At 38.6% G+C, this 13,436-nt stretch overlaps 1 protein-coding gene across 2 annotated transcripts in view; it reads left to right on the forward strand.

The window, feature by feature from the left end:
- Window positions 1–13,436, forward strand: part of LOC144686616 (endoplasmic reticulum junction formation protein lunapark-B-like) — a 103,381-nt gene that overhangs the window by 32,880 nt on the left and 57,065 nt on the right. For both annotated transcript variants that reach the window (XM_078552049.1, XM_078552050.1), the window contains exons 5-6: window positions 3,877–3,935; window positions 4,078–4,118. In XM_078552049.1, coding sequence (XP_078408175.1) covers window positions 3,877–3,935; window positions 4,078–4,118 — 100 coding nt within the window. The remainder of the gene's footprint in view (window positions 1–3,876; window positions 3,936–4,077; window positions 4,119–13,436) is intronic.

Here is a 13,436-nt window from a genome sequence, read left to right on the forward strand (position 1 = left end):
TCATTACAGTCCTGGGATATTGCTGAAGGAATTCCTCAGGGTGATGTCCTAGCCCCAACTATCTTCAGCTGCTTCATCAGTGATCTTTCCTCTAACATAAGGTCAGAAATAGTGCTGTTTGCTGATGATTGTATGGTGATCAACACCATTTGCTATTCCTCAGATAACATGATCTTATAACTAAGGAATATTTTCTTTTTTGTATGGTTAGTATGCCAAAATATGTTTTGAAGTAATTAAAACAGGATTAAATTTGTAAAAAAAATAGCAGCTGGTTCAGCTGATTAGTGGTAAGTAACATTTGTGCCACACAAATGCTGACTGATAACTGTGTCCATCAAGAGAGAGCTTGGAAATAAAAACAGAAAATGCTGGAAAACTCAGCAGGACTGGTAGGATTTTAGAGAGAAATAGAGTTAATGTTTCGAGTCCATATGACTCCCCTTCAGAGCTTGATCAGCTCCTTTGATATTCATGACGTTACCATCACCAAATCTCCCATTATCAGTATCCTGGGGATGATCATTAATCATAAGCTTAAGCAGACTTGTGACAAGTGACTCAACTCCTGACTCCCCAAAGCCTGCCCCGTATCTACAAGGCACAAGTCAGGAGTGTGATGGAATACTCTCCACTTGCCTGGATGAATGCAGCTCCAACAACACTCAAGAAGCTTGACACCATTCAGGACACATAAGCTTGCTTGATTGGCACCACGTCCACAAACACTCGCTCCCTCCACCACTAACGCACAGTGGCAGCAGTGTGTACCATCTACAAGATGCACTGCAGGAACACACCAAGGCTCCTTAGACAGCACCTTCCAACCCACGACCGCTACCATCTAAAAGGAAAAGGGCAGCAGATACATGGAAACACCGCCACCTGGAAGTTCCCCGCCAAGCCCCTCACCATCTTGACTTGGAAATATATCACTGTTCCTTTACTGGTGCTAGGTCAAAATCCTGGAACTCCTTCCTTAACAGCACTGTGGGTGTACTTAAATGACATGGACTGCAGTGCTTCAAGAAGGCAGCTCATCACCATCTTCTCAAGGGCAATTAGGGATGCGCAGCAATGCTGGCCTAGCCAGCGACGTCCACATCCCGTGAATGAATTTAAAAAACAAACTTGCCAAGGCTTCTTTAATAGCACCTCCTAAACCCACAAATTCCACTACCTAGAAGGTCAAGGGCAGCAGGTGCATGGTAACACCACCACCTCCAAGTACTTTTTCTCATAACTCTTCGTGGTCGTTGGTTCAAAGTTCTGGAACACTCTGCTTTTACAGCATTGTGGGTGCCTTCATCATGTGTACTCCAGCAGTTCAAGAAAAAGGCTAACCGCCAACTTCTAAAGGGTAACTTGTGATGGGCAGTAATAGGTGACCTTGCTAGTGACGTATGCCCAGAATGAATAACACGAACACAATTTAATGGGGTTTAGCTTTTCTATACTCAAAGATTCTTGAATACTTCAAGGTGGACTCTGAGCTGCCTTTTCTCCATTGTAAATAATTCTCAACTTGGTGTCTTCTAAAGCTCAAATACATATAGGGCAGAATTTTGCCCTTGGTGGGGGTGCTCGGCGGGGGTGGGGGGTGCAGTCAGGAAGTTGACTGCCCCCCGTGATCGGCACTGCACTGTGATTTTACACTCAGCGCTGACTGTTTGGGTGGGGGGAGGAGTGTGAGCAGGCCTAGCATGAACTTAGCGCATGCGCGCGAAATAGCACTTCAATCTCCCTGAGGCATGGAGCTGCCTCAGGGAGATGAAGCGCTGATAAAAAAACTAATGCACAAAATAAAAATGTCATAAAACATGCTCCCTCATGTGACTCTGTCATATGAGCAGGGACATGTTTTTAATTTAAATGTTAAATTTTTATTTTATTTTATTTGCTTTAGGAAACCTCATCCTGCCTGTGAATGAGATTTCCTAAAAATTGCAAAGGCTATTTGGCCTTTTCGCCTGCCCGTTAACCGTTAGGTTGAACGGGCAGTGAAAAATTCAGGACAGTTGATAACTTAATGGCCTTATTAGGTCTTTTAATTGTCGGTGGGCGCGCTGCCCAGAGTACGCCCGCTGATCTAACTATCGAGAGAGTACACATTGCCGTCGGCATACTCGGCCGACGTCAACGCGCTTTATTTCATGTTCGGGTGTGTCAGGCGTGTGTCCGCATGCGCAGCGAAAAATCTTGCTCATAGTGTCTGATATCTGATTAGTTGTCTTCATTTGTATCTGCAAAGTTAGGATGTTCTCACTTAAGTATCATGACCAGAATTGTGCACAACATTCCAAGTAGGACTGAACCAGTGCTCCATGCTAGCTCACCCCTGGGGCTTGTCTCTCTGTAGCTATACAAAAACATCTTTCTTTAAGTGTATTTGGGCCTTTGAAGGCAGAATTGTCCATCAAACTTAGTTGTCTTGACATTCAATTTAACAAGAATGTTTTGGCATATGATGATGCAGAGCCTTTCCCTAAGATTAAAATATATGCAGGGACCAACTGGTGACGTGGACCTCTTTTAAGGCAGTGGCATATGATACTGATGTGTAACTTGCAGCAGAGCTATTAGTGAGTTTGCACTTTGCAATCTTTGGGGAAAACGTTGTTATAGGCACAATGGGCCTGGATCAAAGAAAACCTTTATTCTTAATCCATGTTCAGATTTATCTTCTGTTTGCTACATGTAAGACATCTCAAGTCTTCAGCTTTAAATTCAGAAAAGAAACCACATTCATTTCAATTTAAGTTACTTACCATAATGTACCACATCTGTTTAACAGTCATGCAGTGTTGGTATACAATATACAAAAATAGGCAGTTTAGCAATCAGGTAGTATTGATATATAAAATGCGAACCAATATTCTCCCCGATGAAAGCTGCTATTTTTGTCAAACTGCAAAATACCTTTTGTCATTCTTGTCCTCTCTATTGTGCCTGAAGTGATTATATGCACAAGTTTCCACAGGCTTAAAAGTTACCAGGTGGAGTTACCCATTGGCTTTATGTATCGCGTTTTCTATTCAGTATATGAATTTATATTTATCAACATTGATCTGCAACTATCGGCTTATAGAACTCTAGCTTATGCAAATAAACTGTCACATTAATAGTGTGTTACTTGAACTGTGCATAATTAGGTTCGTTCCTGTATATGCAGTTTCTTGTACCTATGTTGACCAAGGTAGAAGTACTAATTTGCCACACATATCATTCCAGTTTAAAGTTTTTGACCTGTGGATTCGAGTATGCCCAACACATTGCACACCTTCAATATAGAAAGGTGCCTCTTTCATTCAGTATAAGAAACCATCCACTTTGGTTTTTACTAAGACAGTTTGTACATTCAGCATACACTGACTTTTTGCTCTGAAGAAGAGTCATACGGACTCGAAACATTAACTCTGTTTTTCTCTCCACAGTTGCTGTTAGATCTCCTGAGTTTTTCCAGCATTTTCTGTTTTTGTTTCTGACTTTTTGCACTCTGGCTTTTGTTTTAGAAATGTTTTTTATCCTTTGGTGAAAAGGGGAACCAAAGAGGTTCTAGATATGGCACTCCACTTTTGCCAAACAATTTAAACATGTCTTTTGATAATATTGTTATTTATGGAATCAATATTTAAGATATTGGAGGAACCTTTCACAACCTGAGCTATACTGCCCCATTATCCAAGGATTTTGGAGATGTTAGGTAGCCAACCTTTTTCTTGCTGATGTTCCCTCAGAAGACTTTGCCCGCTGAAGTTAATAGGCAAACTGTTGTTCTGTATAATTATGTTACTTTGGCTTAAATTTACTTTTGTCTGATATTTTTTTCAATCCCTGTCGTGTTTATGTGCTGCTCATGCTGCTTGTGTTTTTCAGGGTATGGTTAATACGAAAAATATTGATTTGGCTCTTTTGCAAAAGAACTGAAAGGAACAGTGAGTTTTTAAATATCTCTTCCTAAAATATGTGAAGTTCGTTTTTCATACATCTTATATTGTCTTATATTTTTTACAATACATTTGCCATTTGTTATTTTTGAAAGCCACAAGACTGTTAATTCTTAATACTTTATTGCAGCTGAAGCTCTAGAAGATTTAAAAGTACAAAAAAAGAAAATTGTGAGTAACGTTTTCAAATTTTCTATTCTGGGTTCTTAAAACTATTTCACTAGAGGCATCTGCTGTCCCAGTTACTAATTTAATAGTGGTTAAGTATAGTAAGCATCCAGGTAGCATTTGTCCACTGTTTTAATATTTTTTCCTGTATTACCCTGCTAACTATAACCTAAGCATAATGTCCTGGTGTGTAAGATAAATAAATTTTAAATTAAATATGTTAATTGTGTTTGTCCATATTGCTAAGCATGCAATAATGGATTTTCCATTATTTTATTTCTAATCGAACTCTCAATTCAAGTCTTGGTGTAGCAGAGAACTTTACTGTTTGAACCATTGCACACTGCAATGTCTGGTTGAAAAATGCTTGCCCAGACTCGAACAGGAGCAGCCATGCTAAAAGGCTGGTAATTGACATGCTGTTGTACATTAGGTTATCTAGAGGGTATCTTCAACCATGACTGTCCACAAAGAAACAATAAATCAATTTGAGTAAAGCAAGACAAGTGAAAAAGCAGATTGACAGAAAAGATGCTCCAAAAGCTGAAGTCTTCTGCAGTTTAAGAAGAGGACTACACAAAAGCAAAGTGCAATTAAATCTTAGTTTATAACTTTTTTTTGAACATGAAACCTGTTTGCAATCGATTGTCTCAATAGAGCTTACTTTTTAATCGGGTAATAACTCAATTAGAATTTTGGGGTTCAGAATCGATAGTATACAACTGTTAAGCAGAGAAAATGAAAATTAGTTATTTAACTGAATAATTGAAGGTAATTTATTTTGGCTGAGTGTTAGTCATTTACATCTCAGGTATGTATGATTCTATTTGTCATACAGCTCTGAAATTTTAGTTTACTTAAGTGGAGGAAAGGGTTATCAAACTGAGCATGTTAAGAGTTGCATTAACCACTTCCTTAGCCATTCAATGTGCAGTCATTTATATTTATCCTGTAAACTGCGAAATTTGTGCTAAACACAACATAGGACTTAGGAGCAGGACTAGGCAATTTGGTCCTTCGAACCTGCTCTGTCAATCAATAAAATCATATCTGATCTGATTGTGGTCTCAACTGCACTCTTCTGTCTGTCCCCTGTAACCTTTGGCTCTCTTGTCTATCAAAAATCTATCCAACTTAGCCTTGGATAGATTCAACGACCCAGTCTACACTGCTTTCAGGGGAAGAGAATTCCACAGACTAACCAGCCTCTGAGTGAAAAAAAATTCTCCTTATCTCCACCTTAAAAGCATTCGAGGTTAGTGAGATGGCTTTGTAGGATCGATTCAGTTAAGTACTTAATAATGGCTTTTAGAGACCAGCTTCTATACCCAATTAAGCCGTGCATATTACTTCAGTATCTAATGCAACATACATTATTAGCTTTTACAGCTCTGCCAAGATTATAGATACTTAGCTGACATAGCACACAGCTTGAGTTTGGCTTTGAAAATTTTGACTAGATGTAGCAACTTTTCTAAAGGTTTACCATATACTTTAAGGATAGTCAATCCTAAGGATGAATGACGTGTGAATTGACCTTTTACTATTGAAACCTGGGTTCAAGGCAAGCGCTCACTTATGGGATTGAAGTATTTTCTGCTGGCTATCAAGGCTTCATATGATTTTAATTCTGGTGTGCTCAATCCAAATTGACAGTGCAGGTTGTCATAAAGCTCGCAAAATGGTTGGTGTATGGAATGCAAAATGTCACACTTAGAATAGGGTTGCATTTTAAAGTTGGGCCAAGTAACATTGTTGGATTAATAGAGAGAGATGCTCTGTATCTAATCATGCTATATTTGCTCTGGGATTAATTGATTGCTGGCACTGGGTCTCCCAAAATGCACATTGTTCCAATCTCTAATTCTAACAGCCCATAGCTTAATTAGCACAATGTGTACGTTACATTTGGGGAAAAAAGAAAGTAGTCATTCCTTGTTCAGTTTGAAAGATAAAGCAGAAAAGTGTAGCCTGAACATTAGGGGAGAACATTTCACAGTGCTGGGATCTAGTTTGGATCCAGCCAGATTGACTTACTGTCTTGTCTTCAAAGTAGAAGATACAAATTGCATACCAGAAATAGAGGGTAAGTAAGGGGCTAATAGGAGTGAGGAACTTTAAGTAATTAATATCAGCAGAGAAAAATTATTGGAAAAATTAAAAGGATTGAAATCTGACAAATCCCCAGGGCCTGATGACCTACATCCTAGGGTTCTAAAAGAGGAAGCTGCAAGGATAGTGGATGTGCAGGTTATGATTTCCCAAACAGATTGAAAGTCAGCTTTGTAACTTTGCTAGAAAGGAGGGTGAGAGAAAGTGGGGAGCTAGAGGCAGGCTAGCCTGACAGTAGTCACCAAGAAATTGCTGGAATCTCTTATTAAGGAAGCCTTGATGCATTAAGAAAATCATAGTTTGATCAGACAAAGTCATCATGGTTTTACAAAAGTGAAATCATGTTTGACAAATTTATTAAGCGTTTTTTGAGGATGTAACTAGTAGGATAGCTAAAGGAGAACCAGTGGATGTGGTATACTGAATTTGCAAAAGGCATTCAATGTGGTGCCACCCAAAAGTTTAATGCACAAGGGGATTGGTTAACGAGCAGGAAACGGAGAGTAGGAATAAACAGGACATTTTCAAATTGGAACTAATGGAGTGCCGCAAAAATGAGTGCTGGGGCCTCAGCTATTTACAATCTATTAATTACTTGGACGAAGAAACTGAGTGTAATGTATCTAAGTTTGCTTGTGATATAAAGATAGGTGGGAATGTAAGTTGCAAGGAGGACACAGAGGGTGCAAAGAGTTATAGAGAGGTTAAGTGAGTGGGAAACAAGGTGGCAGATGGAATATAATGTGGAGAAGTGTGATGCTCTTCTCTTTGGTAGTAAGAATAGACAGTTGAATATTTTTTAAAAGGCATGAAACTTGTAAATGTTGATGTTCAGAGGCACCTGAGGTACTTGTAAAAGGAACAAAAAGTTAGTATGCAGATGCGGTAAGCAGTTAAGAAGTCAAATGGTATGTTGGCATCTATTGCAAGGGGATTGGAGTGCAAGACTAAGGAAGTGTTGCTAAAATTGTACAGGGCTATAGTGAAACCACCTGGAGTAGTGTGCAGTTTTGGTCTCCTTGTTTAAGGAAAGATGCACTTTGTTACGATCAGGTGAGGAGAGGTTGAATGTCTCCCCTCTTTTCCTGCCCTTTGTTTTACCGCAAGTGTTTTTTCAAGAAGGACATTCTTGCCAATTTGGTGAGCATTTGACTGTAAAAGACACATGCAGACAGGTTTCCTTAAATTCCTTTAAAAAGGGAAAGAGGATAGTTTTTATTGTACTTAACCAGGCCTTAGTAAAATAATAAAAAATTTTCACACGCACATATGCTCAGGTTCACACCGACAAAAATAAATGATAAATTCAGAGCATAGATTAGGTGATATTGTTCAAAGTTATACGGTTCTGGTAGGTTAAAGACTTGGGTGGATCCAGGCTGAGCTTGGTGGTACTTGCATTAGAAGCAGGTCAGGGAAGGTTGACTCGACTGATTCCTGAGATGAAGGGGTTATCTGTGAGGAAAGGTTGAACAGGTTGGTGTCAGGAAAATATAATAATTTTCATAATGTTATTAGAATTTATTGTAAGGTAGGAGTAGTGTGTGCCTGTGTGTGTGGGAATTAATTGAATTAAGGACAGCTGGACTGAAGATTTTGATGTATCAAGAAGAGAAGCTAGGTTTGAAATGTTAATTAGGTAAACATGGCTAAAGTTTTAGAATGTGAGGTGTAAAGTGACATTTGCATTTATAGATAAACCAGAGTAATTTGAATTTCAAAAGAGTTGGGGAAATGTTATACTTAGCCAGAAGAAGCCAAACAATGTGTTTATTTTTCCCAAGGCTTACTGATAAAATTGGTGCTCTGAAAGATTTTTATTATTAGAAAAGTAGAGTTGCAAAGACATACTGGGACAATGGAATTTATATTAAAAAGGGAGAAACCTGTATAAAGGAGATGAGGCTATGTGTAAGAGGAAGGCATTCTAAGATCTAACAAGTGTGGAAAAACCTCCAGCCTCTAAGCCTCAAGTTGCAGTCTGCACATACTGAAGTGAAGAAAGCTCACTTTGAATTCGACTGTTCAAGTTATTGTGTTACTTTGCCGGGGTCTTTTAAAATTTGTGTGTTTTACTGTTGCCTTAATGGAGGTGTAACTGGGAGTTAAATTAACTAGGGTAGCTAGGAGTTATCATGGTAGTAATTGTAAACCTATGCTTGAAATCATTTAAAACCTATAAGACTCAGTGGTCTTATTACTACTGAATTCAAAGCACGCATCTCAAAGTAAATACAAATTGTAAATAGTTGTGGCAGTTGTTTCAAGTTTCCCTCTGGGATTTGAACAACTTGGCATTTAGCAACCGCTGTGCCATAACAGAATTGGGGGCTCTTTGTGGGATATTTTTGGAATTCCTGGATTGGTTTGGAGCTGGTGAATCTTAAGGTTACCAGTACAAGAAGCACTCTTAATTCAGGAGTTGGTGTGAGATTTTTTTAAGTGGTGAAACTGCAGTATTGATTTGGCAATTGCTAAGACTTGTCTGGATGTTGATGCTATAACTTTGGTTGATTTACAAAAGATAAATAAAGCTAAGTTAATGGAATTGGCAGATTGAGTTACAGTTAGGGTTACCTGCAGCAGTAAGGACATTAGACATAATTAAAGGTATAGCACAGCATTTGAAATTGGAAGGAATATCCGAGAGACCGCATTCTCTAAGGGGTGGCTCATTTAAATGGACTCAAATTCAGTTGCAAATGAAAAAAATTGGAACTAGAGGCAGCAGGAAAAGAAAAGAGAAAGGGCATTTCAAAGGGAGTTAGAAATGGCTAGGTTAGAAAGGCAGGAATGAGAAAAAGAGAGGGACTGAGAATTCCAGCTTAAACTGCTAGCAGTTAAAAAAGAGACACCAGGAGGTGAGGAAGGACTTATTTCCAGATCAGAACCCAGTGGGGAGATGTTTAAATTTGTACAAACTCTTCCAAAGCTTGAGGAAAGGGATGTTGAAGCGTTCTTTATTTCAATTGAGAAGATAGCTAAACAGATGAAATTAACACTGGAAAACGGGACACTTGTTACAATCCAGGTTGGTGGGTAGAGTGCATGAGGTTTATTCTTCACTGTCAGAAGGAATGGCGGTGAACTATGATGTGGTAAAAAAGGCTGTTTTGAGTGCATATGAGTTGGTTCCTGAGGCATACAGGCAGAAATTTATGAACATGAGAAAACAGCCTTGGCAAACTTATATTGAGTTTGAGAGAGTAAAACGAAGTAATTTTGACCGGTGGATACGGGCATTAAAGATAGAGATGACATATGCAGCTCTTAGAGAGGTAATTCTTTTGGAAGAATTTAAAGATTCAATTCCTTTGGTAATGAGAACTCGTGGAAGAACAGAGGGTTGAAACGGTAAGACGAGCAGCAGAGATAATTATTTCCAATGAGTTAGTTCATAGAGCTAAAGCTTTTTTTAGTCACCCTTTTGAATTGGAGGAGGATAGAAAGTGGGAAGGTGAAAGGAAGGTGGGTAGCCAGGGAAGAGAAGGAGTAGGTGGAAATTCGCAGGACCTTTTTTTCCTCAGAATAAAAAGGAAGGTGCTGAGGGTAGAAGTGACATTTGAAAATTGAGGTGTTTTCATTGTAATAAAGTTGGACACATGAAGTCAGTGTTTTGGAAATTGCAGGGAAAATCTGTTGGGGTTATTGGGGTGCAGAAAAGTTCTAAAAGTAAAAGTACTCTGGGTTCTGAGGTTCAGGCGCAGGAAAAGCCAGCGGTTTGTGTGCAGGTAAAACAGGAAGAATCAGTGATAGGCAAAGAAGTAGGAATGTGTTCACAATTTACCCGAGAGAATTCTGAGGAGCAGGCTGCAGAAATGTTTAAAAATTTAGTATGTGAAGGGTAAGCCTTTCCATGTATACAGGGTGGTGTAGGTAAAGATGTTAAAATTTTAAGATACATAGAGGCTAGTCAATCCTTAATGTTGTGGGATAGTGACACTTGTTGTTCAGAGGGAGTATTGCAGGAGCAGGTGATAATAAGTGGGGTTCATGGAGATGTTAAACCTAGTTCATCGTAGAAGGTAAATTTAAGGAGTAAGTGGGAAAACAGGCGAAATGATTGTTGGAGTAGTGGAAAAATTGTCCATTGCAGGGGTTCAGTTGATTCTGGGTAATGATATAGCTGGATCACAGATGTTGGTAGTTGAGCAGCCAGTAGAAGATTTGCAGAGACAGCATCTTTAATTCTTTCCAGATTGTGTGATAACAAGATCACAGGCTAAAACAAGAAGAACAGGAAGTTCAAAGGCAGGGAGAAGGTGTGGAAGTCCAATTAACTGGCATTGTGTGTGATAACATTGTTCAGGAGGAAAGAACAGAGGGCAATGCAGCTCGGTGTTTTAACTCAAGCCAGTTAGTGGGGTTACAGAAAAAACATTCACAAATACAAGTTATATAGACAGTTTACTCAGAAAAAGAGGCAAAATGTATTCCATAATGTTATTACCTTAAGGGTAATGTTTTAATGAGAAAATGACGGCCTTATGATGCTTCAGCAAATGAAAGCTGGAGGGAGGTGCATCAGATTGTAATACTATTTGGATATAGAAATGAGATTCTGAGGATAGCTCATGAAATTCTAATGGGAGGACATTTAGGAATTAGAAAGGCACAGGCAAAAGTACAAAAACATTATTATTGGCCTGGACTGCATAGGGATGTAGTCAAATTCTGTAGAACATGTCACACATGTCAGGTGATAAGGAAACTACAAGGAGTGATTAAGCCGGCACCTTTAATTCCAATTCCAGCATTTGAAAAACCTTTTACTAGGGTCATGACTGATTGTGTAGGACCCCTCCCTAAGACTAAAAGTGGAAATCAGTACTTACTGACAATAATGGATGCATCTACAAGGTTTCCTGAAGCGATACCTTTGAGAAATATTACAGCAAAGGAAATTGTGAAAGAGTTGACTACATTTTTTACAAGGTATGGTTTACCTAAAGAAATACAATCAGATCAGGGTTCAAGTTTCATGTTATGGCGGTTTAAGGAAGTAATGAGCAGTTTGGAGATAAAACAATTTAAGCTTACCATCCTGAGTCACAGGGGCTTTGGAGAGATGGCATCAAACTCTAAAAACTATGAGGGCATATAGTCAGGATTATCCGCAGGATTGGAATAGGGGAATTCCATTCTTCTTATTTGCTATTCGGGGCACTCCTAATGCATCAACTGGTTTTAGTCCTTTTGAACTAGTTTATGGTCATGAGGTAAGGGGACCACTGAAATTGATTCTTGAAAAATTGGTGGGTCAAAATTCAGAAACTATTGTCCTGGATTATGTATCAAATTTCAGAGAAAGATTAGACAGAGCATGTGAGTTGGCTAGGGAACATTTAAAGATATCATAGCAAGTGATGAAAGTGAGGGCAGTTAGGAAAGCTACAGCCTGTTGTTTTGTTGCTGGAGAAAAGTTAGTTCTGTTACCAGTATTGGGTGAATCGTTAAAGGCAAAGTTTAGTGGACCTTACAGGATTGAAAAGAAACTGAGTGAAGTAAATTATTCGATAAATATTCCACAAAGAAGCAGAGCGTGTGTCATGTAAAAGTGCTTAAAAAATACTTTGACAGAGAAGAAGACTGAAAAAGAGGTTTTAGTCGTGGTAGATAATGAGAAAGAGGTAGAAATGCAGGATTCTGAAATTGATTTTCCTCTATCCAAATTGGATAATGAGGGGGTGCTTGAAAATTTAAATGTAATATTGATTTATCTTCCAGACAAGTGTCAAAGTGATTTGGGGAAGCTATTGCAGTCACACAAAGTTATTTGTGGGAATAAGCTGGGGAGGTCAAATTTAGCTATACATGATGTATGTATAGGAGTTTCATCTTCGTCAAGGCAACATCCTTATAGATTAAATCCGGCAAAGTAATCACAAGTACAGAAAGAAATCAAATTCATGCTTTAAAATAATATCATCGAGTCTAGTTGCAGTAACTGGAATTCGCCTATTGTGCTGGTACCAAAACCGGATAGAATACACAGACTGTGTGTGTGGACTATCGAAAGATGAATGCAGTGACAAAAGCAGATTCATATCCTATACCACAGTTGGAAGATTGTCCTATTTTCTCAATGCAATCAAAATTTATCACAAAAATTGACTTGCTAAGAGAATATTAGAAAGTATCTTTATTGGAGTGAGCAAAGGAGATATCGGCTTTTGTGACGCCAGATGGACTATATCAGTTTAAAGTCATGCCATGTGGTATGAAAAATGCATCTGCAACATTTCAAAGACTGACAAAGTAATTGCAGGTCTGAGCAATTATGCTGTTTATATTGACGACTTAATAGTTTTCAGTCAGACGTGGGAGGAGCATTGACAGCATCTGAAGCAATTGTTTTGTCGATTACAAGAAGCTACTTTGGTAATGAACTTGGCTAAAAATGAATTTGCAAAAGTGCAAGTTATGTATCTAGGCCATACCATTGGACATGGTAAGGTGGCTCCGAGAGATGTGAAAGTCAAGGCTATCATAGATTTCCCTGTGCCTACAACAAAATGAGACTTTTGAGACTTCAGGGCATGAGTGGGTTTTACCGGAAATTTGTACCAAATTTTAGCAGTGTGCTTGCTCCATTGACTGAATTATTAAAAAAGAACAAGAAGTTTCAATCGGCAAGGGAGTGTCAGAAGGCATTTGACAGTTTGAAGACTGTATTCACTACAACACCAGTTTTGGCAGTACCCAGTTATGCCAAGCAATTTAAGTTGGCCGTTCACGCAAGCGATATAGGCATTAAGGTCATACTGTTACAAGAAGATGAAAATGGAATTGAAAAACCGATTGGGTATTTTTCACGAACAGAAAAGATATTCAGTGATTGAAAAGGAAACTTTGGGTCTGGTGTTAGCATTGCAGCATTTTGAAATTTACTTGCAAACAATTCGTTAGAAACAATTGTTTATACAAACCGCAATCTTAGAGTTTCTGGACAAATTTTGAGACAGAAGTGCAAGGTTATTCAGATGGAGTTTATCACTGCAACCATTTAATCCACGGATTACACATGTGGCTGGATGAGAGAACCTGCTGGTAGATACTTTGTCAAGAGTTTGAACCGTAAAGGGAAAATTGGATATTTCAAATCTAGACACGAGACTGGAATGATTTCTGTTGATACCAAGAATTTGTATATATATTATGTTAATGCATGCATCTGTCAATGTAATAGTGTAATGAGTTTAGGAGGTG

Source organism: Cetorhinus maximus, chromosome 11 (assembly GCF_964194155.1).
Source record: "Cetorhinus maximus chromosome 11, sCetMax3.hap1.1, whole genome shotgun sequence".
Lineage (NCBI taxonomy): Eukaryota > Metazoa > Chordata > Chondrichthyes > Lamniformes > Cetorhinidae > Cetorhinus > Cetorhinus maximus.